Raw genomic sequence first — 26868 nt, forward strand, 5'->3', positions numbered from 1 at the left:
ATTCAATTCTATGAAGTATGATGATAGGATTTTTTACCACCTGCAAAAGTAGAGATAAAAACACTTTAAAATACTTGCAAGAGAACAAGGTAGTTGTAGTATAAACGGCTCAAGCAAGATCGTTTTCCACAGGGATTGAATTAATAATTTGTGTTTAAATCCAACTCTTAATTAATTATTTTAAACAAAGTTTGGAAAATATTGATTTTAGAATTTAATATAATAAAAACGAATTTTATAATAAAAACAATTAAAGAAATTAATTAGAGAACAATTTAAAGAAAATCAACTTGTAAAAGCCTTAGGGTTCAGCCGTCACCTTAATCCTACGTAGTTCTTCCAATTACTTATGAATTACCCATGCATATTTTGAAAGTTAGGTTTTCCTAATATATATCCTACTTGGAACCTCCAACATAGAACTTATATTTAACATGCAATCCGTCCGGACGTTCAGATCAAATATGAACATGAAAGACTCATTAAGTTTTATGAAAACCCTTTGAAAAACCATGCAACCCTTAAGACGTGGTGTTCATCTTAAGCGAAATTACAATTATTAATCACAAGAAGCCAGCGCTAATTTAAGGGAACTTTCCGGCAAAAATTGCATCAAATTACTTTTCTAAATATCCTAATAGTGGCCAATTATCAAGACAATTAGATAGTTTAAAACAGTGATTAATAATTAAAAATATGCATGCGTAATATCATAAGTAAATTGAAAAGAAACCACATATTTTTGCTAAGACTCAAGGTCTCGCCCTAGCAAAGGAAACTAGCTACGAACAATCATAAAACAAAATATTATTAAAAACAAGGATAGAAAACATCTTGAAAACAAACTTGAATAATCAAAAGTTAAGTAGTGCGTTCTCCTCCTCTTTTCCTCTTTTTTCTTCTAAAACCCTAATGGCTAAATATCTTTATTTATACTACTACAAAATAAAACCCTAAAAGATCTTTGAATAAAACTATGAAACATAATAAAATAATAAAACAGAAAATAAAATGTTTCCTATTTAAATTAAAATTCGGACTTCTCAGAAAATCAATTGTTTGACTGACCAAATCAAACCCGATTTGGTCTCAAAATGTCTCTTTTGAAATTTGGAGACGTCCCCTACAAATCCTCAGAAGGAATGTTTCTCAAAATATATCATCTTGACCTCCAAAATACCCAAAACGTCCAGACATGTCACTCTAAGAAAGCTGCGCACTGGGCCTTTATTTCATTGCCAAGGTCAAATGGCTTGGTAGAAAAATCTGGAATTTTGACACAATCATCTTGAAAGACTCACAAACAACTCCAATTGAAATCACTATAATATTCATCCGTTTGATCACTTTTTGCTCCAGAGGAACTCAAAGGTTCTACATTAGAAATATAATTCAAAATTCACACATAATAACCAATAAATTACTACTAAAATTATGGTAAAATATATAGTATAATATCAACTCATCATATAAACGATTCAGATGATTGAAGTTCTACACACACGTATATACGACACACATGGGGCTTTGTATGTGTTTTCTTTCCCCAAGGTTCATGAATTTCCTTGTTAGGGTTCAAAAAAAGGAGAGGTGTAGGTATACGTTGCTGTCGAGGTATGCAACCAGGCTTGGAGAAAGTTGAAGAAATTAAGCTACAAAAAAGTATTTGCTTCTTTAGTTTTCCTTTTGATGTTGAATTAGATTTTGTTACATTGCGAATTATTGTGTTTTTTATCCTAAGTAGGATTATTATTCATGTATCTATTATGGGGACTGTTTGAAATGCTTTTTTAAAAGGCACTTCGGCTCAAATGCGATTTACTAAAAGTTTGCACATCGAAAGTTTAAAAAATGCACATTTGTTTTAGAAAAGTATTTGAGATGTTTATTGAAAGCACTTGGAAGTATTTTCATTCGAAAGCACTTTGAAGTTTTTTTTTTCTTCTTTAAATCAAAATTACTTTTTATTTCAAACATGTTAAAACGTTTTATCTTTACAGCACTTTCAAATAAGCAAATCACATGTTGCGGCGTTTCATTTCATATTCATGAACTCTTATCAACTTTCAAATAAGCAAATCACATAGTGCGGTGTAAAAGTGATATATTTCTCTTTGGAGACTTATGGACATCTATCTCTGTTGCTCCATCATTTTCTTAGAGACAAAGAAAACACTCATGGGAACACAAAGATACCAAATGATTCTTCGCACAAAGAAAAAATAGTCAAGAAATGTCACACCGTCCAAATGCAAAGTAGTACCTACTTGCGTGGGATTGAGATCCTCTTCGAATCTCAAACTCCAGACCTTGTAGATCGAGCAATTCAGACCGTTTAATTTTAAATTATGCGGTCTTTATCAATCCATCTTATTGGTTGACCTCACACATAATATCTCGCTTCAACACTTAGATATTTTTCTCTTAAACAGTCTAGATTGCTCGATCTATAGACCCAAAGTGTGAGATCTGTAAAAAAGTATCAAGGGTTGAAGTGATGAAGTACCCAGAAAAAAGGAACACTGCAAGCGAATAACAAAAGCAAAAGCAGAAGCAGATTAAGATTCAAGCACGCTTAAGCGAATAACAAAAGCAAAAGCAGATTAAGATTCAAGCACGCTTATGTAAAAACAGTCATGTCAAAAATATATGTCCAAATTTAGAAGTAGAGACATCTGCTTCCATTGTAAGTGCTTTCTTTGATGGGATCCATCACTTGCAATCTGGCTTTTTACCCATTTCCCCTTTTATTCCAAAATTAGTAGTTTTGGTGAAGGCCTTTTATTCCAACCAATGGTAGAAGTTCAAGTCTTACACTCTACCATCTCTAGTAATATAAATAGAAAACAAAAATAGTAGTTCCAATGACGCGTGAAAGAGTTATTTGGTCATACAACAATGCATACTATGAAGAGTAGTGATACGCTTACTATGTAGTTGTATCATTATTTGTATTATTTTTTTAATAGAGATAAGATCTACCAACGCATGTGGGGCTCATCTCTATTACAGAGATAAGACAAATGATGGTACAACTAGATTGTAAGAATAACATTTTTGTACTATGAATATCAGCTTCTTTTTTGTTTCAAACGGCAATGGTCGCGGGCGAGGCACCTACTCCATCTTGAAGCAGTAAGGACCGTTACACCCATAAACCCATGCCCGTCCCTCCTCCACCAAAATTTATGGATAATAATGAAAGTAAACAAAAAAATATATATAAAAATAAAAATACAAGCAAGGGACTATGCCAAGACTTTCAAAGAAAAACGATAATAAGGATAAAATGAAACTCACAAGCATGGGTAGGGACTACAAAATCTAGAGCCAGAGATCACCAGTAATAAGCATAACTATCTGCTCTAAATGAAACTAAAATATCTGCAACCTGATTTCTTTTTTATAAATATATGTACACATAAATTGTATTTGACGAAATTGCTAGAGGCAATTCTTCAAATCCAGTACACATTAATTTGGTGTGCAATGTTCATAGACAATTGTTATCAGAAATTGCCTTAAACATATATAGAAAGTAGATAGATAAGGAGGGCATTGAGCACCATTTAAGTGCATGTGTGGAATCAAACTTTACCATCAAATGAGGTCCAGAAGAAGATAGAGCGCAGCAATGCATGATGGAGGCCCACAAAAACCTTATCTTTGGTGTTATCTTGGCTGCTCACATAAGCACCATTACCCCACCATGAAAGTGATTAGTTTATCTATACATACATACCTATATATTATATGCATAGCGCGGATTTGTGAAATCATTTTTTCTACTTAACATTTGACAATTGATTTTGTGGATCTTATTCCTAATGTATTTTAATGATTCGATCCGTTTATCTTTTAAAACATCGTTCATAGATAATCTTGTAAAAAATTACACAAATCCAAAACCACTAAGACGTTCATTTGTAGTGAAGAAAATGAACGAATACGATTCTACAAAGAAACTCAAACCCTTAATTCAGTAGTTATATGATTTCAGATTTGCGTGACTTTTTGTAATATGATTTTTAAATAAAGATCTAAAGGATAGATGTTCGCTTCGTATAAATACATTAATGAGTGACTCAACAAGACGTATGATATATATATATATATATGTATACATATGCATATATATAATAAAGTGTACGAGCTTAAGGGATAACGAAATAAAATCTACCTCTTTTTTTAAGTGGACAAAAAGCGAATATTCGAACTGACGGTCCATATAGCATCTCTTAATAATTTAACTTATAATGCATCCAAAATAAATAACAAAAATAATCATGGATTGATAACTACTATAAGCATAAAGATTAGCATTGAGCTGGTTTTATCAATAACTAATTGCAATTTGCAACTAATTTAAGATTTGGAAAGTGGGGTGTCACGTTGGGTGGTGCTATTGTCCTTCCGATTATTGAAATAATATTCCGTCACTTAGAGCATTAAATTAAATTTTTTATAATCATAATCGTATAAGCAAAACCGTAGAAGACAAACTACAACACGCGACGCTAGGGTTTCAATGGCGCTATGATTGAAATCTACAATCCTTTCCATGTATTACGAAAAGCTAGGGTTTTGAAGAGAGAAGAGTTTAGAGAATAGAATGATACGCCAAATAAATGGTTGAGGTTGAAAATAAAATATCTAAACAGCTGTTGAAATCAAATTTAACGGTTAAAACACTTGTCATTTCGACTGCCTCTTAAAAAAATAATACTAATGTTGTGCATTAGTTTGGGGTCTAGTTTTGGATGACAAGTTGGGTTGTGAATGGATAAGGAAATATTTTGTGAAATGCCATAAACCATGTGGGATGCTCTTCATCTTTTGATTCTTTTAGGGACAACATGAGTTGGTGGTTGGGTGGGTCTCATTGACTATTGCTTTTAACTCTTTCTATTTTTAAACAAGCTAGCTAGTAGCTAGGGTAACTCATATGGTATGGATGATTTGGATTGTGGAAAAAAAAATCCAATGAAATGTGGAATCTTTGTGTACAAATTTGTCACCAATAGCAACATTTGGTTGCCACATTCCTTCCATCTATTAGCATGAATATAATATAGTGAGACCATATTTTCCACTTCTTCGGAACAGTCAATATATGAATTCACTCCGTTGGTTCGACACGGAGTGAGTAAGGCGCCATTCACGCCTTTACAATAAGATCTCAAAACTTTATGATTCTCAGCAAGTACCTCTGAACCATGCAAGAAAGACGTTTAAGTGGACGGAGGCATGCTACTGACTCCAACTACTCTAATGACTTGTAGAATTGGCAGATTACTCAGAACGGCTTCTCGGCCCGTATGGGTATCACAACTTCTCATACAGGGTTGGATATTCTGAACTCTCTCAATTCACTTGTCATCCATTCCACTTATTTCCATCATTTCCTGACTTGATCGTCGAAGTGCCTACTCCGGAAATCTACCTCCCCGGCGCTTGGTTTTATGATCTTTCTTGGTTTTTGTTCTCACTGATTCATTCCTTCGCTATGTGCATAATCGAGTCCAACAAAATATCTCCCATAATTGTTAGGAGAAATCGTGATAAAAAATATACACATCTTTAGACAATACAATAAAAAAAATATTAACTCATATCAAGTGGCGTAGCTAGAGTTTTGTTACGTTGATGGAAGATTGAGATGGTAATTAGTGAAGGATAAAGGCATATAGTATTATAGGAAAACTAATGAAAAGGGCTTGAAAACTTTGAGTTTTAACGATAAGGACAAAATAAAGGGTAAAATGAATAGTAGCAGGTTTGACTTTTTAGTGTAAAAATGTGATTTTTCGTTAAAGTGAACAGTAGCATGGACTTTTCGTTAAACCTCCCGTTAGTTATATGAATTGTTTGAACTCATTTAACCCGTTTCTTGTATCCATAAATATTAAGAACTTGCATTTATTACTAGAAGGGCAATATTTAGACGGACAACTGTCCTCGTGTTTCATGTGACTAAGTTTTGTTTCTTTCTGTGTTGGAAACATCTCGAACATTTGTTAATAGTTTTGACCAATTCCATATATCTTGTTTGCTCTACCAACTCCCATTTTGGGAATTTTAACATCGCTGGATAAATGCTAATCAATTCTATTTCTTTCATATAATTTGGTTTGTTAATAATTTTAGGCCCTTATTCCACACGTTAAGTTCTAAGTTTAATTCATGGCGTTGAAGAATTTCAAGATGGTGGTCATGAGAAAGCCGAATGCCTCTATGAGTCTTCTTGATCCTTGAAAATGTTGACTACCGTAACGAAGTTATCAGTTGGTCATCTTTAAGAAAAATGAAATCAAAATAAAATAGCTCGATTATCCATTTCATGTAGGTAAACATGTAAATCGAATGAATAATACTAAACACATTAAATTTTTGCACCAAAAAATGTGTCACCAATCAAAATTTACTTTAATTCAAGTTGAAATTTGATTAATTATTGTAATAAAAATTTACATAGTGTAGAAAGCGACACATTATTTGTAGCACAAATGTAATGCATGAATTTGATGTATGATTGTATGTAGCACCATCCAACTCGAATACCCATTTTTTATAAATGAACACGTCATGAAACGACCTTAACTTATGTTGGAAAATAATAGTTTTAACAAAAATGTTAGTCATACCACATTTTTATACCATATTTGTACCATCTTTCTAATAGAGATAAAACTCACATGTGTTAGTGAATCATATTTCTATTAAAGAGGTCGTACAAATGTGATATGAAAAATATGAACTATTATTAACACTATGTGCAAGGCTGGAGACGTTTTATGTCCCATCCTAGTTGGCTAGGAGGTCTGGGACCTTGTTCTACCAGTCGACTTCTAAAAATATCATCTTACACTCATTTCAAGTGTGTTTTTCTTTCTAAAGATAAAAAAAAAACTCAAAACGAAAATAAATTTTTTTGGAGTATCAATAATAATTTTCATAAAAAATACTAGCATTTAGGCACACACAAAGTGTATGAGAAAATTTTTTATTTTTGTTTTTGAAATAGAATGAGAGAGGAAGAGAGTGATAGAGAATGTGGGGATGAGAAGTTTTTTTTTTTTTTAATTTTTTAATTTTTTAATTAGAGATATGTTATGATTACATGTAGGTGAGGTTTTGAAGAAAAAAAAGCAAAATTTGGTTGTGTGAAATTACATTTATGCCCTGTATATATTATTCATGTTCTGTTTTAATTAAAAGGTTAAACTGGCCATTTCATAGGTTTTGGTTGGCAATGAGTGTTTTATTAATTAATAGAAATAACAGCTGTAGCATTACTCAGAATTTAATGCATATAGTTTTTTCAAATAATTAAAAAATAAAACAAATCTTTTTTTTTTTTGTCAAACGATAGATTTTGTTAGATTAAAGATTAGTTACTGACGAGATTTGAACCCACATCGTCATGTAAGGATTCGATACCTTTCCAACACGTGTTAGCATCTGACGCAAATCCCGAAACTTTACAGCCTTCACACGCCGTCCGTTCGACGATCCACCACATGGTGCCACTTCATCCCTGTAGTCTCCCACGTATATATATGTACAAACCGACCTGCACAGCCCTCGCGCTGCAATCTTTTTTTATCATTCTCTCCATTCGAATCGTACAGCCTCAGATCCATCGTCGTCGAGGAAGAAATAGAGACTGATCGATTCGAAACGTCGTCGTAGTCGCGGTCGGTGAAGATGTCGTCGGGCACGTGCTCCACCGTCGAGCCCGCGGGCGCCGGAGAATTCATGCTGTTCGGCGTGCGCGTGGTGGTCGATTCCATGAGGAAGAGCGTCAGTTTGAACAATCTCTCGCAGTACGAGCAGCCGCAGGAGGCCGCCTCTAACAACGGCAATAACGGCACCGCCGCCGGAAAGGATGACGCGGCGCCCGGTTACGCCTCCGAGAACGACGTCGTCCACAATTCTGGCGGGAATCGCGAGCGCGAACGCAAGCGAGGTCAGTCACTCTCTCTCTCTCTCTCTCCTCGATAATCTCCGATCATTTATATAAAACTCCTTAAATCATTCACTTAATTATGTTTCTTGTATTCAGTTGATAAAAAAATGGAACAAATTTGAACAATGTTTTGGTCATTGTTTACAAAATGTGCTCTTTCTTTTGTATGAATCTTTTGCGAATTTTTCACGTTCTAAATTAATCAAATTGCTAATTCTCTTTTTCTGTGTGAATTGTTCATATTCGATATCGCTAAAAGAAGAAATTTCATTTGAATTTAGTTAATTTTGGTTGGAAAAATGTGTATTTATTGTTTATTGTTGTGATCAGGGGTTCCATGGACGGAGGAAGAGCACAAGCTTTTCTTGCTTGGATTGCAGAAAGTAGGGAAAGGAGATTGGAGAGGGATCTCAAGAAACTTCGTGAAGACTCGCACCCCGACTCAGGTTGCCAGCCACGCACAGAAGTACTTTCTGCGCCGGAACAACCACAATCGCCGGCGCCGCAGATCTAGCCTCTTCGACATCACCACCGAAACGGTAACAATTAAATTCCCGATGGTTCTTATAGAACTCAATCCATTTCATGTATTTTGAATTTTGTTGGAGCTTAATAAGTTTACATGGATCATAAAAGTAGTTGTTCTGCAGTCATTTGAATTGGTGGATCTAGTTTTATAAGTGCTTTAGTGAATGAAATATGTATGCAATTTCTGAAATTTTGATGCGATCCCCTAGCCGATGAGAGTGAGCGTAAGATTATTTACGTTTTGATGATATCTGTTCAAGATTCGGATTGCTTTTACTAGCTCAAGAACGTTAAGAAACCCAAATCAAATCTCATGAAGAATGCTATGTTTTGATTGTTGCAGCATTGTTTTAAAGCTGAACAAAAAGTCAGATTGTAGATTTGTTATCCTGCTGAGTGGATGCTAAAATTTCGGTTGTCTAATCAGTTCTTTTCGATGTTTTCTCACAACCACGGGAAGGAAAAAGTTGGCTTATCATGATAATATCTGTTGCTTGTGTGTTAGGTCTCTCCAACTCCAATGGACGAAGAGCAAGTACATCTTCAAGATAACGCATCTCAGTCGCATCCATTGCCTCCTCCGCCACTATCAGACCCTCGCAATGCCAGTGGATTTCCAGTGGTGCCAGATTTTCCAATGACTGTAGGTACAGCTGCCTTGCCAGTTCCCATTGAGAATCCTACGGAAAATCTAGCTCTACGACAAGCAAATCACGAGAATAGTACCTTGCCTAAGCTCGTCCATCCAGCTGCCCTTCATTCGGCCCCTCATGCCGCTGCAATGTCTGATCTAAACTTGAACTCAACGATGGACCCATCAACTCTCACTCTCAACCTCTCCTTGTCAATGGAGTCGAGGGAACCGTCATCAAGGCATTCGGCTTTCCAGACAATGTCAGGATTCAGCAATGGGGATAGCATGATCAGCGTCACCTAAGAGTGTCGATATGTGGGGATGGTTTATAATTTAGAGCAAATCGGTAAGATGAAAATTCTCGGAAAAATTCGACAACGGGTTTAGAGAGAAGGCGAGGTAAATTTAGGTGACCGAATTTGTTTTAGTTTGTTGTACAGACCCTTGAAGATAATGTTATGTCCTGTTAGTGTTGTTTTTCTGCTATTCTTTCTCAGATTCTTGCTTTTCTTCTTGTTTCATTTGGATTACTGATGTGTTGGTCCCCCCTTGCTGGGGCCTGGTCTAAATTCACCAGTGTCCCTCGTTGAGGGGGAAAATATCAATTTGGGTCCGGAGAAAAAGTAATCAGGGATAAGATTGAAGAGACTGAAACGCACGTTGTGGTCATTATAGCGGTTTCTTTTTGCAGAAAATACCCCTTTCGGACCCATGTGCATGTCACCATAGCGTTTTGGACCAGTGATACAACATGTCCTAAAACTTCGGTGTGTCTTAACTTCTCCATATAGCAATTAGGCTATCTTCAATCGAAGGAAGGGCACAGGGGTCGTTTTAACCCTCTGGCCATCCAAGAAATTAATATTTTAATGAACAGTGCATGATCGTATTTCTTACCATCTCCAACCGAAGGTCAAAGGGTCATAGGGCCAAACATAGCCCTGTGACAAAAATCATCTCCAACTGAGAACCAAAGGGTCATAGGATCAAACATAATTTATTATTTAAATTTAAAAACTACAACTTAATGTTGTTTCATGTTACTTAATGTTATTTAATGGCTTAGGAAGTTATAGGAAAAAAAAATAGAATTTTTAATTTTAAAAAAAAAACTGTAAAAAAAAAATCAAATATAACGGCTAGTTGACATTAGCTAGCTCGTTGCATTCAAATTTGTGGCCCGGCCTGGGATGGGTTGGTTGGCTTACTGGGTTAGGCCAACTGGTTGGCCCTTTGGCTCTTTTTGTTTCGTGGGGCCCAAGAGCCCTTTGGCCTAGCCCTCGGTTGGAGACAATTTTTGGGCTATTTTCGGTCCTCCGGCCCTCTAGACCCTTCGGTTGGAGATGGCCTTTAGGGACCAGTGATACAACACAGTCTTCTTCTCCATACAACAATTTAAAATTGGCTTGGGACATTGTCACGTTCCATCACATTGGCTTGGGATATTTTTGTTATAGCTAGTATAAAAAATGGTATCGATAGAAATATTGTTATGCAAATTTGTGGAATTATAAGTGGATATATCGATATGGATTGCCGTCGATGGAAATGGTGGAAATTTGCTCAAAAACATGGAAATTAAAATGGAAACTTTAGGCATGTCATATGGTAGTTTGTCGATATATAACCGATATATTAGAGATATCAACGAAATCTGTCAATTTTATCCAAGATTTAAGAGTTTCTCCGATATGGGGTCAAGTTTAGACTTCACTCCTATTTCATATATTTCTATGTAAATATATCAACTATATTAAAGAAATTTCAAACACGGCAGGATTTTTTATCCTTTATTAAAGAAATTTCAAATTTATTTTTGTTATTGTGGGCAGAAAGTGGCAAGGCCCTCAATAATGGATCATGGTTGTTGTAGGCACATTATAATATAGAAACGTGTACGTGACATTGGTGGTCGGAATGGCTATATGGGTTTCAAGGTGTCAACTTTTATGAGTTTGGTCGGCTTTTGGCACTCGATGGATTGGGTGTTTAATTAGGCACAAAAATGGTTGCTTCACCGCCACTTTTTGAATGGGATGGGGAAAGCTTTAGCTAGGATGGCTGAAAATAGCTAAAGTGCTCTTGGATTTTAAAAGTACTTGTTGCTGCTTTTTGAAAAGCACTTGCTTTTCAAGAAGCATTTTCTAGTGTGGCAAAGAATTATTTTGATAATGATCATTATGAATTCACAACACTGGTAAATAAAATTTTCTGTTTTTCAAGTCGAAAAGGGTAGTGCCACGCTCATTTTTACTTCGTACATGCCCCTCTCACTTTTCGGCTCTCATATCAAATGTATTAAGAAGATCAATGATAAAAAATTAACAAGCGTGAGAGGTAAAAATGGGATGTGAATATTCCGGTCGAAAAATGGATACATTGTGACAAAGATACATGATCATTCACCATAAAATTTGATATCAAGAGTTGGAATTAAAATAGTAAAAACATACATATTTATTCTCCACCCTTGATATCAAATCAAAGGTCGAGAAATATCTATGTACCTGAAAAACAAAATGGTACACTACGTACTATAATATAGATGGATGGCACGGTTAATATGTTCCACTATAGGTTATATTTTTTCATTTCCCTCCACTAATATTATACCACGAGCTGTGCCGCCTCGTGTTCTGAGCATATTCCGATAAAGCCACACTCCTTTCCTCAAACATAAAGACTCTTTGATTTGTTAATACAATTGGACATGAAATTATTTATTGAAAATGGAACAAAATGTGCATGTGTTAAAACATACTGCAAATTCAAACTTTCACCGTTACATGGAGAACAATTTGGAAGATGATCTTCACTTCATCTAGTTTTCCTTCCTGTTCTTTCACTCTTCCAATTTTCTGCTTTCGAGCTGAGCCTTCAGTTCAATTTATATCGACGAAAGCCACGGGTTAGGTGCCACGTAAGTGTACCCCTGGAAATGCTCACCCGCAGTTGGTGTAGGAGCGGGTGAGTCTTCCAGAGGCATTGTAGTCCAGCACCGGTCAAAGTTGGCCGTGCAGTCTTTTCCGCTCACATCCGGTTTGAACTTTGGGAGCACTTCTCTGGCCTCCAACTTCTTCCAGTTGATTGATCGAAACCATTTATGGCTTTTGACGTTATCCCCTCCATTCGGCCCGTTACCTAACCTCTGTGACGGATCCTTTTGTAGCAACTGCAAAATGACGGAGAAATATTCCCTTGTTCCGAGTTGTTCATCTGACAAAATGGAAATGAAAAGGGAGAAAATATCATATGGAAGCATGTACTTACTCCTTTCAGCAGAGAGTGAGCTTCGCTGGTTAGATACGACGGGAGTTTAACTTTCTCCTTGATGATTCTCTCCTGAAGTTTCTTTCTGTTGGCGTGTGTAAATGGTGGCTGCAGTAAAGCGGCAAACCAAATTTTGAGCAGGCGAACAAGAGTTCGACAAGCTTCTAGTTTGTCGATAAACATACCCATGAAACGACACAATTTTGAATGTCAACGTTGCTTACCAACGTTGATATTCAACGTCAAGCTATCTGGTAGGGAAATTACAAGTTTACCTGCCCCTTTAGCATCTCATACAAAAGGATACCAATGCTCCACCAATCCGCATCTTTGTTGTGGCCTTTAGACAGCAAAATTTCTGGAGCCATGTACTCTGTGGTGCCACACATTGAATTCGATCTGCTGGCTTCGTCAATTTCCTTTGCTAGCCCAAAATCAGTCAGCATGACCTGCATCACAGGTACCAATTTGAGGAAAAGTAGATGTCTGAGCAAGAAAAGGATATCTGAATACGATGCATGTTCCTACGACAAGAGTGAGTAAATAAGCATGGCCATTACATGCCCATCAGAATCCACAAGAACATTTTCAGGTTTAAGGTCCCGATGGACAATCCCGCACTTGTGAAGATGTGCAACAGTAGACACTATCTCAGCAGTATACAATCTCGCCTGATCCTCGCTACTCAAACAAACATCCGAGAAAGTTGAAATCAAAACATACGAAAACATAAAGCGAGAGTATAAGCAATTTTCAAGCAATTCAAACACAAATTACCTGAAGATTCCCTGCCGGTATAGATGAAAGAAGAGATGCCCTCCGTTTATAAAATCCATGATCAAATAAAGCTTAGAGTTGGTCTGCAAAGTCAATACAAAACATACACAATCTTAAGAGCCTACAAGTATCCAAAACGAAATTCACATAAAATGGTTCACAGGGTAAGCAATCAAAAGACAGTCACACAAATTTTCTAACATCTAATTTCGAAAGGAAAGTAAAGACAGGATCTTTGGTACACAAAGGCCTCCTTTGGCGTCCATTCGATCGCTTAGACAACTCACTAGATTTGATATAGGTTCCCTTACAATTCTACCATTTGTTCGGGATTCGAAGGGATAAGTTTCCTTAACAAGTAATACATCTATTACAATAAGCTGGGACAAAATATGGAAGTTGCATCCATTTCTTCCTTCAATATACGAGTTATTCAATCCAATCCGAGACACCAAACGAGGCCAAAAAGACCGAGATTTGAAAACCCAGCAAGTTTTTCTATCAATTTTCAAATTAAATTCAATAAATTAACTAAAAGAAAATGAAAATTTAAAAAGTAGTACCTGGAAAGAGTAGCGGAGCTGAACAATGAAGGGGTGCACAACCTTAGTGAGAATATCTCTCTCAGCTTTCATGTAATCAACATGGTTCTTCTTTATGATTGTGTCCTTCCTCATAACCTTCATGGCAAAAAGCCCATCACCGCCGTCACCGCCGCCGTTACTGTCGTCGTCGCTCTTCTTTCTCACTTGAAAGACCTTCCCAAACGCGCCCTGACCCACAACTCTCAGCATCTCAAAATCCGCAGGCCCAAACTTCCGAGCTCCGAGCTCGGTCTTCTCTGATTCCCCACCATTCCGATTCTCGGTTCCGACTGGGGTTTCCGCTTCGTCGTCATCGCTCTGGGAATCGAGGAAGTCGGAGGTGAAGGGAAGGGAGGAGGGAGTGGGAGTGAAGCGCGGGGAGGGGCCCACGAAGGAGTGAGAGCGGTTGTGGATGACTAGCGGCGGAGGCGGGAATGAGGCGGCGGCGGAGGTTGATGAGTCGTTGGGGGTGGTGGCTGTGGGGCCGAAGATTTCGTTAAAGTCGAAGTCTTGAGGTGGGGATGAGGAGGATGGGGCGGAGGACGGCGGGATTGTGAGGCTGCTGAGCTTCGCGGCCAGCAGGGAGTGGAGCGTTTTCTTCTGAGATGAGGTCACCATCGTTCTTCTGCGAGCGCTCTCTCTCTCTGCTTCAGTGCTTCTACATCGTTGAACAGCGGAAGAGAGAGAGAGAGAGAGAGAGAGAGAGCAGCTGAGTGTGTGAGGATGTCAGCTCATTGAAAGGAAGAAGACGTTGACACGTTTGTGGCGGCGGGCATTTGGTATTTGTTACCGACACGTCGTTTACCCTCGACGACATCGATGTCACGCTTCGAAACGTTGAGTCGCAAACGACACATTTTATTAGACATGTAAAAGAGTGAATTCGGTTCGGGTCGGACCTTAATCCAAAAACAGAAGTCACTTGCGTAGAATAGATTCACCATCACGTATTGTGGCGGTGAATCTGTTATCGTCACCTATTGTGACGGTAAACTAGTTTCTTATAAGTCATTCTTTAAAATTAAATTATTTATAATTGAATTTGGAAATAGATGTTTACTTAGGACATCTCCAAATAAGATGTTATATGTAAAACATTAAAATGATATTTAATGGTTTATATAGCAATTTGATATTTTATACAATTTTTTGCTTCACCCGACATGTTTAACAAAACGTCATTCTATAAAAAAATTCATCTCTTTGTAGGTTTAATTATTGAGACAATCAATCAAATACTTGGAACACACAACAACATTTATTATGAATATAACATCACACCTATTAAAAATTATTAAACCAATTTGACAGTTGTTGATAAAAATGACAGCAAAGGAGTTTGTCTTCAATTGACTCAGCTCCACATAAGAAACCAAAAGGCTCGGTTGGATAGGATTTGGCTGCCATTTTTACTGTTGTATGTTTATGTGGCAATTTTGACATCTCATTTCAAAATGCTACTGTAAGTTATAGATTTGTAAGGAATTCATTGCTGAGTTGCTCTTAATCTCATAATTGTTACAAAAAATTAAAGAATAAAAATGTTTAATAAAATCAAGAAATTGATTACATCGGATAACAAAGAGGGGTTATTTATTCATCCATTCTCTTACCAATTCATGGGCTCTCGAATTTCAAGTAAAAAGAATAATACTTGAGTATTCACTAATGAGTATCTCAGGATGCATTCAATTTTTAACAATTATTTTTTAAAATGTTGGGATTTGACAATTTTCAAATTTAGAAAGGATCTTTTCGAATAGGAGATAAGAACACAAAATAGCAATGCTATTCATACTCATTTTTACTTCACACACCTATTTTAATTTTTAACGTCGGATCAAATGAATCAAATAATATCAATGACAAAAAATTAACAAAGACGTGTGAACGTGAACTATTCAACTGTCTAGATTACAACACATGAATCAAACCAACAAAGCTTTCAATATAATTTGTTCTTTTTTTTTTTTTTTTCTAGCATCGCAAACCAATTGAAAACAAAATCTGAAACCTGAACAATGCCACTGTTTGGATTACAATATATTGAAGCTTTCAATATATTTTGTACAACCACCACCACCACCACCACCACAGCTTCCGATATCCGACGACATGAAATGACGGAATACTCCTAAAGAATGCCTACATTTTTCTTTCCTTCAGTAATCTACAACTCTATACCACCATGTCATCCTACCCCAAAAAATGACAATGCCAAGGAAACCAACCACTCAAATACAGAAACCGTCTCTTCTCTCCGATCGATGTGAAGGGCATTGATTCTCCTTAAAAATTGGAGAACCAAAGTAAAACACTGAAACAATGAGGAAAATGCACAGTAGACAACCCATTTTACTGCTGACAGGGTGAGGCCTAAGCAAAATGGCCGCCATCTCTCGTTTATGATCCCGGTGCTATGTTCAACTCAAGTGGCCTCAAAGATTGTTGAACAATCTCCATAACTGTTCGATTACGGCGGCAAACATCCGATAGGTCCTCAATTGGAACAGACAGGGCATTAACGTTAGACCCAGACGCAGCATCTGACAATGCCTTCAAGAATCTCGAACGCTCAACTTCTGTCACAGCCGTCAAAGGAATTAAAGAAATACTCTCCTTGGCCCACTCCACTGACTGTGGCCCATAAGCTCGAGATAAAGATAGTAGCGTGTAGGTTACCTGCGGGATGGGAGAGCAGTGAAATTCCAGACAAATATGGAGCACGCGTACAGCCAAATACTCATGCAGTTAACAGTGTGACTGTAAGAGTCGATGCTGGGGATACATGCAAAAACTTACCAATTCTAGTCGGGAACTTGGAAGTGCTCCTGTTAGTGAAGCAATTAAAATTCTTGTGATGCTGAACCCTCGAGGAATAATGACACAATTCCTGATTGGTAAGTATTGTTCTCCCCCAGCAGAGTTTCCAAGATCAAATATATCAGATAAGAACGTTAATATTGAATTTGATGCCTCTCTGCAAAGAAGAGAATGTAAAGGTAAATAGCCACGCTCATAAAAGGTTAAGCCAAGAAGATAAATGATATCAAACACGGAAAGAAAATGTCTATGACATTTTAATGACCACTTGATACACGCAGATTCAGAAATCCGCCAAGGCTAAGTAAGAAGCTTCAACAGAGGCAAACTTTCAAATAAATAACGAGAGGAGAGAGGGAGAGGAAGAGGGGAGGGGGGGGGGGGAAGGAGTTGTGAAACAAAAAATAATTTCTTCAACAAAGATCTCAGACTCAACTGCAACCAGGTATTTAACAGAACATGGTGAAAAATAATTTTACTTGAGAAGTTGAGTTGAAATTACTACGCATACAGCTTTGCAATCTCCTGGAAATTGTTTGAATTTTCAAACTTTTATTTACATGAGAGAGAGAGAGAGAGAGAGAGAGAGAGAGAGAGAGAGAGAGAGAGAGTACCTGTGCTGCACTGTAATCCCAATCAGCGAGCAATCTACTAATGATGGAAAAACAGCTGATGGAATAAATAATTGAGGACAATAGCGAATGCATCTTGATGCCAACAGAAAACAATCATCTGCTATATCAGGTCTGGCAGTAAATTCCTGCAATACTAGTGTGTGTAAGTTAATAAGAAAAAAGATAATACTTGAAAGAAAAAACAATTTCAGGCTCCAGCCCAATGAAAACTAACTTACCTGAATGCTCGTGAGAAGATGTGTTGTGTGCATAAAAAGTGCTTCAATCAAACTTTTCAAATAATTTGCACAAGATGGGTCAGAACCGAATATCTGCAGCATAAGAAGCAACAAATGCACCATTTTAAATTTACAGAAAACAACTAAAAAGAAGAGGAAAAAAAATTCAGGTTTTTGGGTTTTAGGATAGCTTGCCTTTATAACTTCACTAGATAAATAGAGGAAGCACGGTTGGTGATGCTGTTGATATAAACCTTGAATCTCTTCTAGCATTGCTCCAATTGTAATTCCCATGCACCTTCCAGAAGTCCGCACCTAAAGAAGGACAAAGAGTAAGGCAAGAAAGATTTCAATATAAAATTATCAGAGAATCAAATTTGTATGGCACACACAAAGCCGCTAACGATAGAAGAAAGGAACACTATCTAGATATATTATTCATCATATCACGTAAGGCAATGACAGGCGGCAGGCAAAAAGACAGGAACCCATAGTTGCATCACATGATAGCTTTAAACATTTGAGCTTAACATTTAGAAGCGGGATCTACAAACTCACAGCGTATTTGCAAGCTCGGCACAGAGACTCCATTGTCCGCATGTCCCAAGCACGACTTCACCATAAACATTCAAATCATGCATTAGAATAAAGAAAGGAGATTAAGATATATATACTGAAATATGTTACACAGCTAGGTATGTAGAAACACTTACAGATCAAATATGGCTTTAAAAATTGGCCAAAGTCTTTGAATTGCATCTGCCACAGCTTCTGCATGATTCACATACCTAAAGATGTATCCAAATCGATCGATGTGAACTGTTAAATCACGAAAAGGCTTGCTATTTAGCGTGTCTGGGCCTTGGCTGACAATTTCCTGGTTGTTGACAGCAGTAATCAGCATATCACCAACAAAAGGATTCATACGTAGATTTTCTTCTAAAATGAAACACACCTGTAGAGGAGTAACAACGGGCAAGCACAAGGCCTCCAAAGCCCTCTTAGCATGGTCTGGAGGAAGTTCAGTAATGACCTTGCTGCATGCAACAGTTCAATAGACACTTGGATCAGTTGTATCATGCAAAATTTCATAGTTCATGCAACAGTAGAACATGGAGAAAATAGTTACCTTAAGGCTTCAACTAGATGTAGTGAATCATCAGCAGAGACCTTGAAACTGCCTTCACCACTCACTGCCCTATGGTATATATGGAAGAGTCCATCCAAACATCCACAGAGCTTTAATCGGCAATCTGCATCCAAAAATAAAAGCATTCAGAGTTATTAACTATGAGGCTAACTAGGTTAGAAATCAAAGAGAGAAAAAAAAAACGTAAATTTTTTCCTTAAACATATGAGATTTAGTACCGTCACAAATCTGTCTAAATGCCACAGCTGCAGCTGCTGCGGAATCTTCAGATATACCCATGCCACTCATGAGGATATCTAGAACTGAAGGCAGTATGGACAGTCCGCCTGATGCAGAATCAAGCCACTTTGAATACGCTCCAATAGTTAAGCAAACTGCAACACTCTCCACATGCAGGTAAAATGAATTCAGTACATCATATTAGACAGACTAGTGAAATACAACTTCTATTAAACATAACCATTCACAACAGAGGAACTACAACTAATATAAATACATTACCTGTCTGAAGTAGTTGAGGATGTTGAGGCAATTTAAGCAACCTATCCATAACCTTTGCGAATCAAAGAAACCAAAAAAGAAGTGAGTTTTGTGAGATCACAACTTAGGCATGACTTCAGTTTCAATTTCTACAGGACTATTGGGCACAACACAACATCGTACCTTGGGCATTACTTCAGCTTCAACTGCTGAAACATAACTTGATATTGCCCGGATGCCGAACAAAGCAGCTTCCGCTGGGCGCCATTCACTTTGTTCATTGTGACAGCACGCTGCAGCCTTAACAAATTGAAAATATTCTGTTCAGACCGTAGTGGAAAAATGACAAGGTGAATCTTACACAAAAAGAAACTAAAACTGCTAAAGCAGTAAAGGACCACTCCGTGAAAGAGAAGATTAAGCAATCCTTCAATGCATTAAATATTTCCAAACATACAAGTTCTTTACAGGTTAATAAGATTTCAATGGACTCACGTTTAATTAAAATATCAAAAGAATATTTAATGAACTTGAAAATAAAAATATGGCCAAATAACTATATTTTATGCTCTAACTTTCAGAGTTTTGGACCAAAATTTCATCCCACTGGAGTTACAGTGAGAAAAATCAATACATACCTCATCAAGCTTCATGTAAAGAATTCTAAGTGTGGCATCCCCCCCTAAAACTGATGCTGCATCAATTAAGACATCCGCAACAGCTGGAAACAATATAGAATCAGTTAGACATGAAGCAATGTTACATTCAGTGTCTCACAAAGAAGAGTATGACTAAGTAAGAGGCATATAAACTGACCAATCACATATAATAAAAATAAACAAAACAAAAGACCAACTTTCTAGTGGCACTGTGATCTCCAAACCCAGTGGTTTGGAAAAGGACTAATATGAACATAACCTTACAGTACAAGACATTTACACATGGATGAAATTTAACTGATGAACCAATAGAGAGAGCAGGTTGATAGATTGACACCAATAGCTTAACTTATAGGCTTTGCAAATAGTATAACTTGCACCTATAATATGCAAATCTGGGACAAATTACATCAGGAGGCATTAACAATGAATGCAAATTGATCAACTAGAAGTTTCGTCCTATGCTTTCTAAATGCTTCAATAATGAGAACAATAGCATACAACAGACAAAATTTATGAGTGAAACTATAAGACAATGATTGTCACGTCCCAGTCTCGACTCTGCCGTAGCACAATATTGTCCGCTTTAGGCCCCGGCCACGCCCTCACAGTTTTGTTTCCGAAGCCAGTGAGTTCCCAAAAGGCCTCGTGCTATAGGAGATGGACATGTACATATAAGGCACATCACCCACCCCTCCGTTGGTCAATGTGGGATGTTGTAATCCACCCCCCTTAGGGGCCCGACGTCCTCGTCGGCACACTCGCACCAAACGGCAGAGTGGCTTTGATACCATTCTGTCACATCCCAGTCTCGACTCCGCCGTAGCACGATATTGTCCGTTTTGGGCCCCGGCCACACCCTCACGGTTTTGTTTCTAGGAACTCACACGAGAACTTCCCAGTGGGTCACCCATCTTGGAAACGCTCTTGCCCGAACTCACTTAACTTCGGAGTTCCGATGGAATCCGAAGCTAGTGAATTCCCAAAAGGCCTCGTGCCATAGGAGGTGGGCATGTACATATAAGGCACATCACCCCCTCTCCGTTGGTCAATGTGGGATGTTACAATGATGGACACCCAACCAAACAGCTAGGAATTACCATATCTAGTCTGCTTAAACTCCTTAAGATCCTCATGTGAAAGGTCTTGATAATCTTGAGGATATTGAATCCGAAAGCTAACCTGTCAAAAGTATCAGCCTCTCAGAGTTTAGTACAATAAAAGAATGTCAAAATGCATGTATGTGGTATTTCATTGCTTTCATCATGTTGAAGTTCAGTTGTAGGATAATTGACCATTTTCCCATAATAATGTACTTTTTATGATATGAGGAAATTAATTCTCCAATCGTTTCACACCCATTTAATTTATGTGACAAACGGTAACCATGGTGGATCCCTGTATCAGATAATCATTTCTTTCGAAATCCACTAAGCATAACACAAATACAAATATCAACAACACTAAAGAACATATGTGATTGTCTTTAGAATCATGAATCCCAGGATAAGAAGCTAAACTATTAACTTGGTAAAAGCACTTAATTATCATGACATCAATCCAAAAATGTAGGGTGATATCATTACATTAAGAATACAACACACATCAGATACCATCAATTGGTGTTTGGAATGATGCAACTAATTACAATTTTAAAGCTTCTAAGAAAAAGAACTTACTAAGGATACAAGTGACTCATAAGCTGGACGAAAAACTTGCAGCCTTCTATTTCTCTCAGCTTCAATGGAAGATGATTCATTCACAAACGAAATATACGATTCCCTGGAAGATTAGAGTTCTTATACTGAATGTCTTGTTTTAGACAAAATCAAGTAGACTGTAATTCTAGGATGACTAACCTTCTGGTCAAGTTCACCTGAAGACTGTGCCAAAAGTTGAATGTCATGGAAGCAATATAGTACTCTGGGTGTGATGCAACTTCCAATAACGCATGTACGATTAACATTGATTCATCTGAGCCTGAAGAAAGGATGATATCAACCAAAAAGAAACAGATCAGAGACAATTCAAAAAATTCGGAACTCATAAGAGACAAAAAGCATCCAACAAATCCTCAGAGAAGTTTTTGATAGCTTCTAAATAAGTATACCAGTTGCAATAAGTTCAACATATGAATCACCCATGTCAGAAAATAAGCGAGCAATGGCCTTCACATCTTCCTCATCCTGAAAACAAGCATAGAGATAGGGTAAAATAACCATCAATGAAGTTATTATTTCCCACTTAAATGTAATGATTAAAGAGTTGTTAGTTGATTCTTTTCTTGTAGGTAAAAATCACTTTTAACGCAAATTAGAATCTACTGTGATTGGCAATTGATGAAAAAAGAAGGTTCAAAGTTTATATGAAGCTCACCTTCATATCTACTGTGATAAACAAAAAATAACTCCTTATACTTTGACATCAATGAATAAATAAATCCTTGAAAAATACAAATGAATAATGTTTAAACAGAAGACTATGTGTTTAGACTCTTTAAGTAAACATCTTTAAGTAAACAATCCAGTATAACTTAACTTTATGAAATTATACACCCCCTCAACCCTCAGAATAAATAAAAAAAATAATAAATAAATAAATAAAGGAAACTTGTACAACGCTACACATAGAATACCTTTGAAGAATCTCTTAGCTGTCCCTTAAGATTCATTACTTGAGGGACAAGAACTTGAATTAAGGGCATCTGCACAGAGACACCACCTGAGCTTCCAGCTGCTGTATAGTGGATCAACTCAGATATAACTGCAACAAAAAATAAAACAATGAGGGGAAACAAAGTAAGAAAATCCACCCGAGGGTAAGGCATCAATTGATGCAGTAAACACACAGTAAATGCATAAATAACAATATGTTATTGACAGAGAAACAATATGAAATGAAACAAACATAGAGCTGAGTTAACAGATTTCAATAGAAACTACACCATCCATGCTGAGAGAAATGCTCAAACATTGACATGAAATAATTTGTAAATAACATTGAACCAAATGTCAGAACATAATGATTTTATAGACAACTTCAAAAGAAATATAACTAAAAACATATTCTATTCAAGGAAACGTAATATATTTACAAGAGTTACTTTCAGTCCCATATTTTCCACGGGTTTGATGTAAGAAAAATTAATGTATGTTACCTATAATTTCATGACAACTATCTAGATAATACGTACTTCAAAAGATTTATTGTACTATCTAAGCAACAAAAAACATTCAAATACCCTTTTAAATATCTTTCAATATAGAACCTCCAAATGTTGAAACTGAAATCCTAAAAAGCCAAATTGATCCAAAAAAGTCCGTTGGAAGTTCTACCAGGAAATCTACACCTCAACAAATTATAGAATTACATCATACTCAAACAAAGAACAACAAAACTCTTAAAGAATTTTCACATACAGCAAGCCTTTGAAAGAATTTTCAAAATTGAAACAAATTGGATTTATTGGGTGCTTTTATCACTGCCATAAAATCGCCATAGTAAAACCAACCGAAAACACAGATTTATCATACAGTTCCCTAAGAACCACCAGGTTCGTAAAGTTGTTTTTACCATTTACTGCGGCCTCTGAAAGTAGCTCAGAATTCAAGCTTGAGAGAGCTGTGAGCACCAATGGATGGGATGCAAGCACAGATCCAGGGATCCTGAAACCCACATAAGTTCATTTAAGTACCATGAATTGCTATCATTTATTTAGTCTCCCTATAAAAGGAAAGTCAGACAACTGCACAAGATGTAATTCAGGACTACCATATCAACACCCACAAACAATACCAAATTATAAGAAAAATTACACTGACAGCAACTTGTGTAGGCATGCAACTATGTATATTAAAGAAAGAACAGCCTTCATCTATAACAAGCATTGCGTAAATCAAAACTTGCAATGTCTGATACCATAGGGAAAATAAATGCACACACATAGATGAACTTGAAGGACTTTGTCTCAAGTTTATTGCCTTAAGTTGTACGATCAAAGTATTATGCATTCTCATATAAGCTAGAAGGATGTAATATATGATCCACACATTGACTACTGGTGAATCCTGAACCACAGACTCAAGGCACTCCACATACAAAAGTTCAGAGTAAAACTTCATATTGCAGATTGTTTGTCACTTGGGTGGCATTGCGAGGCCCTAATTAATATTTCCAATAGACTATACATCCTCGAGAAACGACTCACTCAGAGAGAGAGAGAGAGAGAGAGAGAGAGAGAGAGAGAGAGATAGAGTTCATACCCATGTTTCAGTCGAAGCCAAGAAGCAAACGCTTCAAGAACCTGAAAAACCAACCAGCTAAAACGATTAAAAAATGGCACTCTAGCAGCCATCAGAAAAAAACTGGCAAGTCTCAAACATCAGCATAGAGTAACTTATAAAATTATGAAACAATAATTACCTGCTCCTTAAGCTCATTAATATTCAAACAGGCAGTCAGGATGTCAAGAGCAACCTCAATTTGTGAAGTAAGCTCCTTTTCAAATTGGCGGCGTCTTTCCGGGCGAGCTGCAATTTTGTAGTTGAATACTTCCTGAATTTAAATCCCAGAAGGAAACGAACATGGTGAAAAGGTAGCCATCTGTCAATCAACTAAAGTTTTAAGAAAACATACATTGTTTCGGCTAATATATGAGACCACTACATGAACTCCCTCAAGGAAAAAGTAATGAAAAGACCGAAGAACATGATGCTGAACAACTTAGGAATCATTAGGAAGGGAAAGGTATGCTTTAGAAACGACATGCATGATTTCTAAAGTGTACAAAACACATTCACCATATTACATGGAGAGTATTTAAATCAGCCTTGTCACACACAGTTGCACACTACAGTGCAAATATAAATTCAGCAAGCATCATATCTAATAGTTATTTACCTCAGGCAAAACTGTTAGTAACTCCAAAAATCCTGGTATGTACTCTGGATGCAAATTCATCTCATCACGAAGCCACTTCACAATCCCACCATCCCCCCAATCTTCAGCGCGAACATGTACAGCCAAAGCAGCCACAGCAATGCTAATCTACAAAGATAGATAATTGAGCTTAATATCCTCTTGGGATCCAAAAATCTGATGAAAGAGTGTCAAAGAGACTTCTGGGACACTACCTGAGTTCTGACTTTAGGGGGGCCTTTGTGGAATTTTCTCAATAAGTTCTGCATTCAAAATATGCAAGAACAAATAACGTTCAATATTGTACAGAAACAATCGAATCATTCTTCATATAAATAAAACAGGTCCATGACACTGTCAGAACACACTAAGGTGTAAAGCTTACTCAATTCTCACTCAAATTGTCAATGGATAGTGGATACTCACTCACATTTAATGAATCACGTAACGGGCGAAAAGCTTCAGAAGGTAGTTCTTCAAAATCTCGTTGTACCTAGACAAGATACAAAATGAACTAAGAATCTACACACGCAACCAGTACAACATAAACAAGGCTTAAATATTTGAACATAAGATCTTTTAAGCTTCCATAGAAATAGGACGTAATAAATAAACTAACTGCATGATTACAGGCAGCCAGCTCTAAGGAGAAGAGAATTACCTTGCTTCTAAGGGTCTGAGAACAAAATATCAATGTTTCTAGATTGCTAGTTGCATCATGAAGCAAGTTATCAGCAACCTAAGAAAAAGAAGCAAATTAATGTTCAGAAAACTCAATAGTGACAAATTCAACATACAAGACCCATATACAAAAATGAAAAATAGGAAGAATAAGTTCAACTTTTGTTTTGGCCTAAGGTAATTATTAAACTTAGAGAGCAAAATTCAGTACAATCTAACAGGTATAAGAATAGAATTAGAACACCAATAACTCATAAAAAAGTACTTTGGCAAGAAAATTTACATGGAAACCATACAAAAAAGACTAAAACTGCTGGTTGACTTTTACCCTCATATGCAAAAAGTGAAAATCTTGAAAGAAATATTTATCATTGATTAAGAAAAAGGTTAAGGGTATAGATTTAAAGCTTACTAGCTGCTAGATAATTAAAAAACGCCAGATACCCTATCTTGTAAGTGTGTGTGTGTGTGTGTGTGTTTTTAACTTTTACGCGAGTACTAAGCACAGGCATGGTTTAGGAATGTGATGTCCTACTGTCTTGGACACTTTTCAACACATTGCAGACACAGGGAAATTGTTTTTGTGTTAAATTTTATGATCTCAAATAGATTTTTTTTCTTTTCAAAAAGTTCAGATTCATTTTGTAGTTTACACTACAATAACATAACTAGTTCACACTGCAAAAATACACGTATACTCATATCATCTTTGTTTATTAAGCTCAGTATTTGAGTATTTATCATTTGACGCTGTTGTCTGGATCATAGATGAGCTTCCTATTCCAGATAAGAGAGATGCCACAAGCAAAAATCAATCAATTTTCGCAAGGTAAAACGAAATTTTCTCACAAACCGACCAAGACCTACAAATTGCTTCCCTCTGGCATATTAAAAATGAAATACATAAGAAAATAAGTAATGCTTCTGACCCAAAGCATACCACTCAACTCAGATTATTGACCAAAAACCCTAAAACTGAATTCATCTAATTCAAATGGAATGAACTAGGGATTCCAAACCACTCAAAATCCAATTTCATCAAGATTGGCAAAAAACACCAAACCAATCACTGAAATTACAGCGGAATCGAACACCAAACTCTCACAAGCTACAGACAGCGATCAAAAACTTCATAAAACCGACAGGAGAATTCAAATCTACGAAAAGAGAAAAGTAGACGGAAAAGCACCTGCCAGGCGTCGAGCGTCCGCTGGAAGTCCTGCAGCCAGCGATCGGCCTGCAGGCGGACGCCGTCGTCGGGGTGGTGGTAGAGTGCATTGAGGGCTTCTTTCACTGTGTTCTGGAGCTCCATGGTTCGTCGTCACAGCAGCTCTCCGAGCTCTCTCTTCGCACTTGTTCGATTTGTTCCTTTTTCTCTATCCTTTTTTTTTTTTTTTTTTTTTGATAAAATAAAACGGGTTTTTGGCGCCCCCCAGGGACAAATCGAGGGTTTTTGGGGCTGTCTTGGCCGTCGGATCTGCCTGCCGATATTTGACTCTCGGTCAATCCGAGTAATCGGGTGGAGGGGCCGTGTGTGTAAATA

General features: G+C 36.9%; 3 protein-coding genes across 4 annotated transcripts; 1 reads left to right on the top strand and 2 right to left on the bottom strand.

The window, feature by feature from the left end:
* The first annotated feature begins 7598 nt into the window (after nucleotides 1-7598).
* Nucleotides 7599-9617, top strand: MYBR9 (transcription factor MYB1R1-like). Its single transcript, NM_001294074.1, is given in 3 exon segments — nucleotides 7599-7969; nucleotides 8300-8508; nucleotides 9003-9617. Coding segments are annotated over 3 exon segments (903 nt in total). The 5' UTR covers nucleotides 7599-7707; the 3' UTR covers nucleotides 9435-9617.
* A 2218-nt stretch (nucleotides 9618-11835) lies between these two features.
* On the bottom strand, nucleotides 11836-14608 carry LOC103437772 (serine/threonine-protein kinase AtPK1/AtPK6-like). Its single transcript, XM_008376273.4, has 6 exons — nucleotides 13742-14608; nucleotides 13179-13261; nucleotides 12962-13082; nucleotides 12677-12850; nucleotides 12402-12509; nucleotides 11836-12303 (listed from the first exon to the last, which is right to left on the bottom strand). Exons 1-6 carry the CDS (start codon nucleotides 14378-14380, stop codon nucleotides 12019-12021), a joined length of 1410 nt encoding a protein of 469 aa, XP_008374495.4. The 5' UTR covers nucleotides 14381-14608; the 3' UTR covers nucleotides 11836-12018.
* A 1027-nt stretch (nucleotides 14609-15635) lies between these two features.
* Nucleotides 15636-26808, bottom strand: LOC103437773 (transportin MOS14). Of its 2 annotated transcripts, XM_008376275.4 has the most exons (26): nucleotides 26515-26808; nucleotides 25306-25383; nucleotides 25075-25137; nucleotides 24860-24907; nucleotides 24627-24773; nucleotides 24150-24281; nucleotides 23990-24030; nucleotides 23301-23392; nucleotides 22363-22490; nucleotides 21838-21913; nucleotides 21587-21707; nucleotides 21407-21509; nucleotides 20828-20909; nucleotides 19707-19789; nucleotides 19252-19368; nucleotides 19090-19141; nucleotides 18807-18962; nucleotides 18568-18691; nucleotides 18394-18475; nucleotides 18152-18315; nucleotides 17997-18051; nucleotides 17634-17753; nucleotides 17439-17531; nucleotides 17200-17345; nucleotides 16565-16742; nucleotides 15636-16444 (listed from the first exon to the last, which is right to left on the bottom strand). In XM_008376275.4, exons 1-26 carry the CDS (start codon nucleotides 26635-26637, stop codon nucleotides 16166-16168), a joined length of 2883 nt encoding a protein of 960 aa, XP_008374497.3. In that variant the 5' UTR covers nucleotides 26638-26808; the 3' UTR covers nucleotides 15636-16165. The 2 variants fall into 2 exon arrangements, with proteins under 2 accessions (XP_008374497.3, XP_008374496.3); XM_008376274.4 differs by having other exon boundaries at nucleotides 18152-18475; nucleotides 26515-26791.
* Nucleotides 26809-26868: the final 60 nt, after the last annotated feature.

Source organism: Malus domestica, chromosome 06 (genome assembly GCF_042453785.1).
Source record: "Malus domestica chromosome 06, GDT2T_hap1".
NCBI classification, from domain to species: domain Eukaryota; kingdom Viridiplantae; phylum Streptophyta; class Magnoliopsida; order Rosales; family Rosaceae; genus Malus; species Malus domestica.

What these genes read in the sequence shown, in the direction of transcription:
- LOC103437772 (XM_008376273.4), bottom strand. Translation starts at nt 14,380, where the DNA reads ATGGTGACCTCATCTCAGAAGAAAACGCTCCACTCCCTGCTGGCCGCG. An exon ending in ATGAGATGCTAAAGGGGCAG is followed by an intron (nt 12,510 to 12,676) that starts GTAAACTTGTAA and finishes GCTTTACTGCAG; the next exon opens with CCACCATTTACACACGCCAA. An exon ending in CTCACTCTCTGCTGAAAGGA is followed by an intron (nt 12,304 to 12,401) that starts GTAAGTACATGC and finishes GTCATTTTGCAG; the next exon opens with TTGCTACAAAAGGATCCGTC.
- LOC103437773 (XM_008376274.4), bottom strand. Translation starts at nt 26,637, where the DNA reads ATGGAGCTCCAGAACACAGTGAAAGAAGCCCTCAATGCACTCTACCAC. An exon ending in CATCTAGTTGAAGCCTTAAG is followed by an intron (nt 18,476 to 18,567) that starts GTAACTATTTTC and finishes TGTTGCATGCAG; the next exon opens with CAAGGTCATTACTGAACTTC. An exon ending in GGGATTACAGTGCAGCACAG is followed by an intron (nt 16,743 to 17,199) that starts GTACTCTCTCTC and finishes TCTTCTTTGCAG; the next exon opens with AGAGGCATCAAATTCAATAT.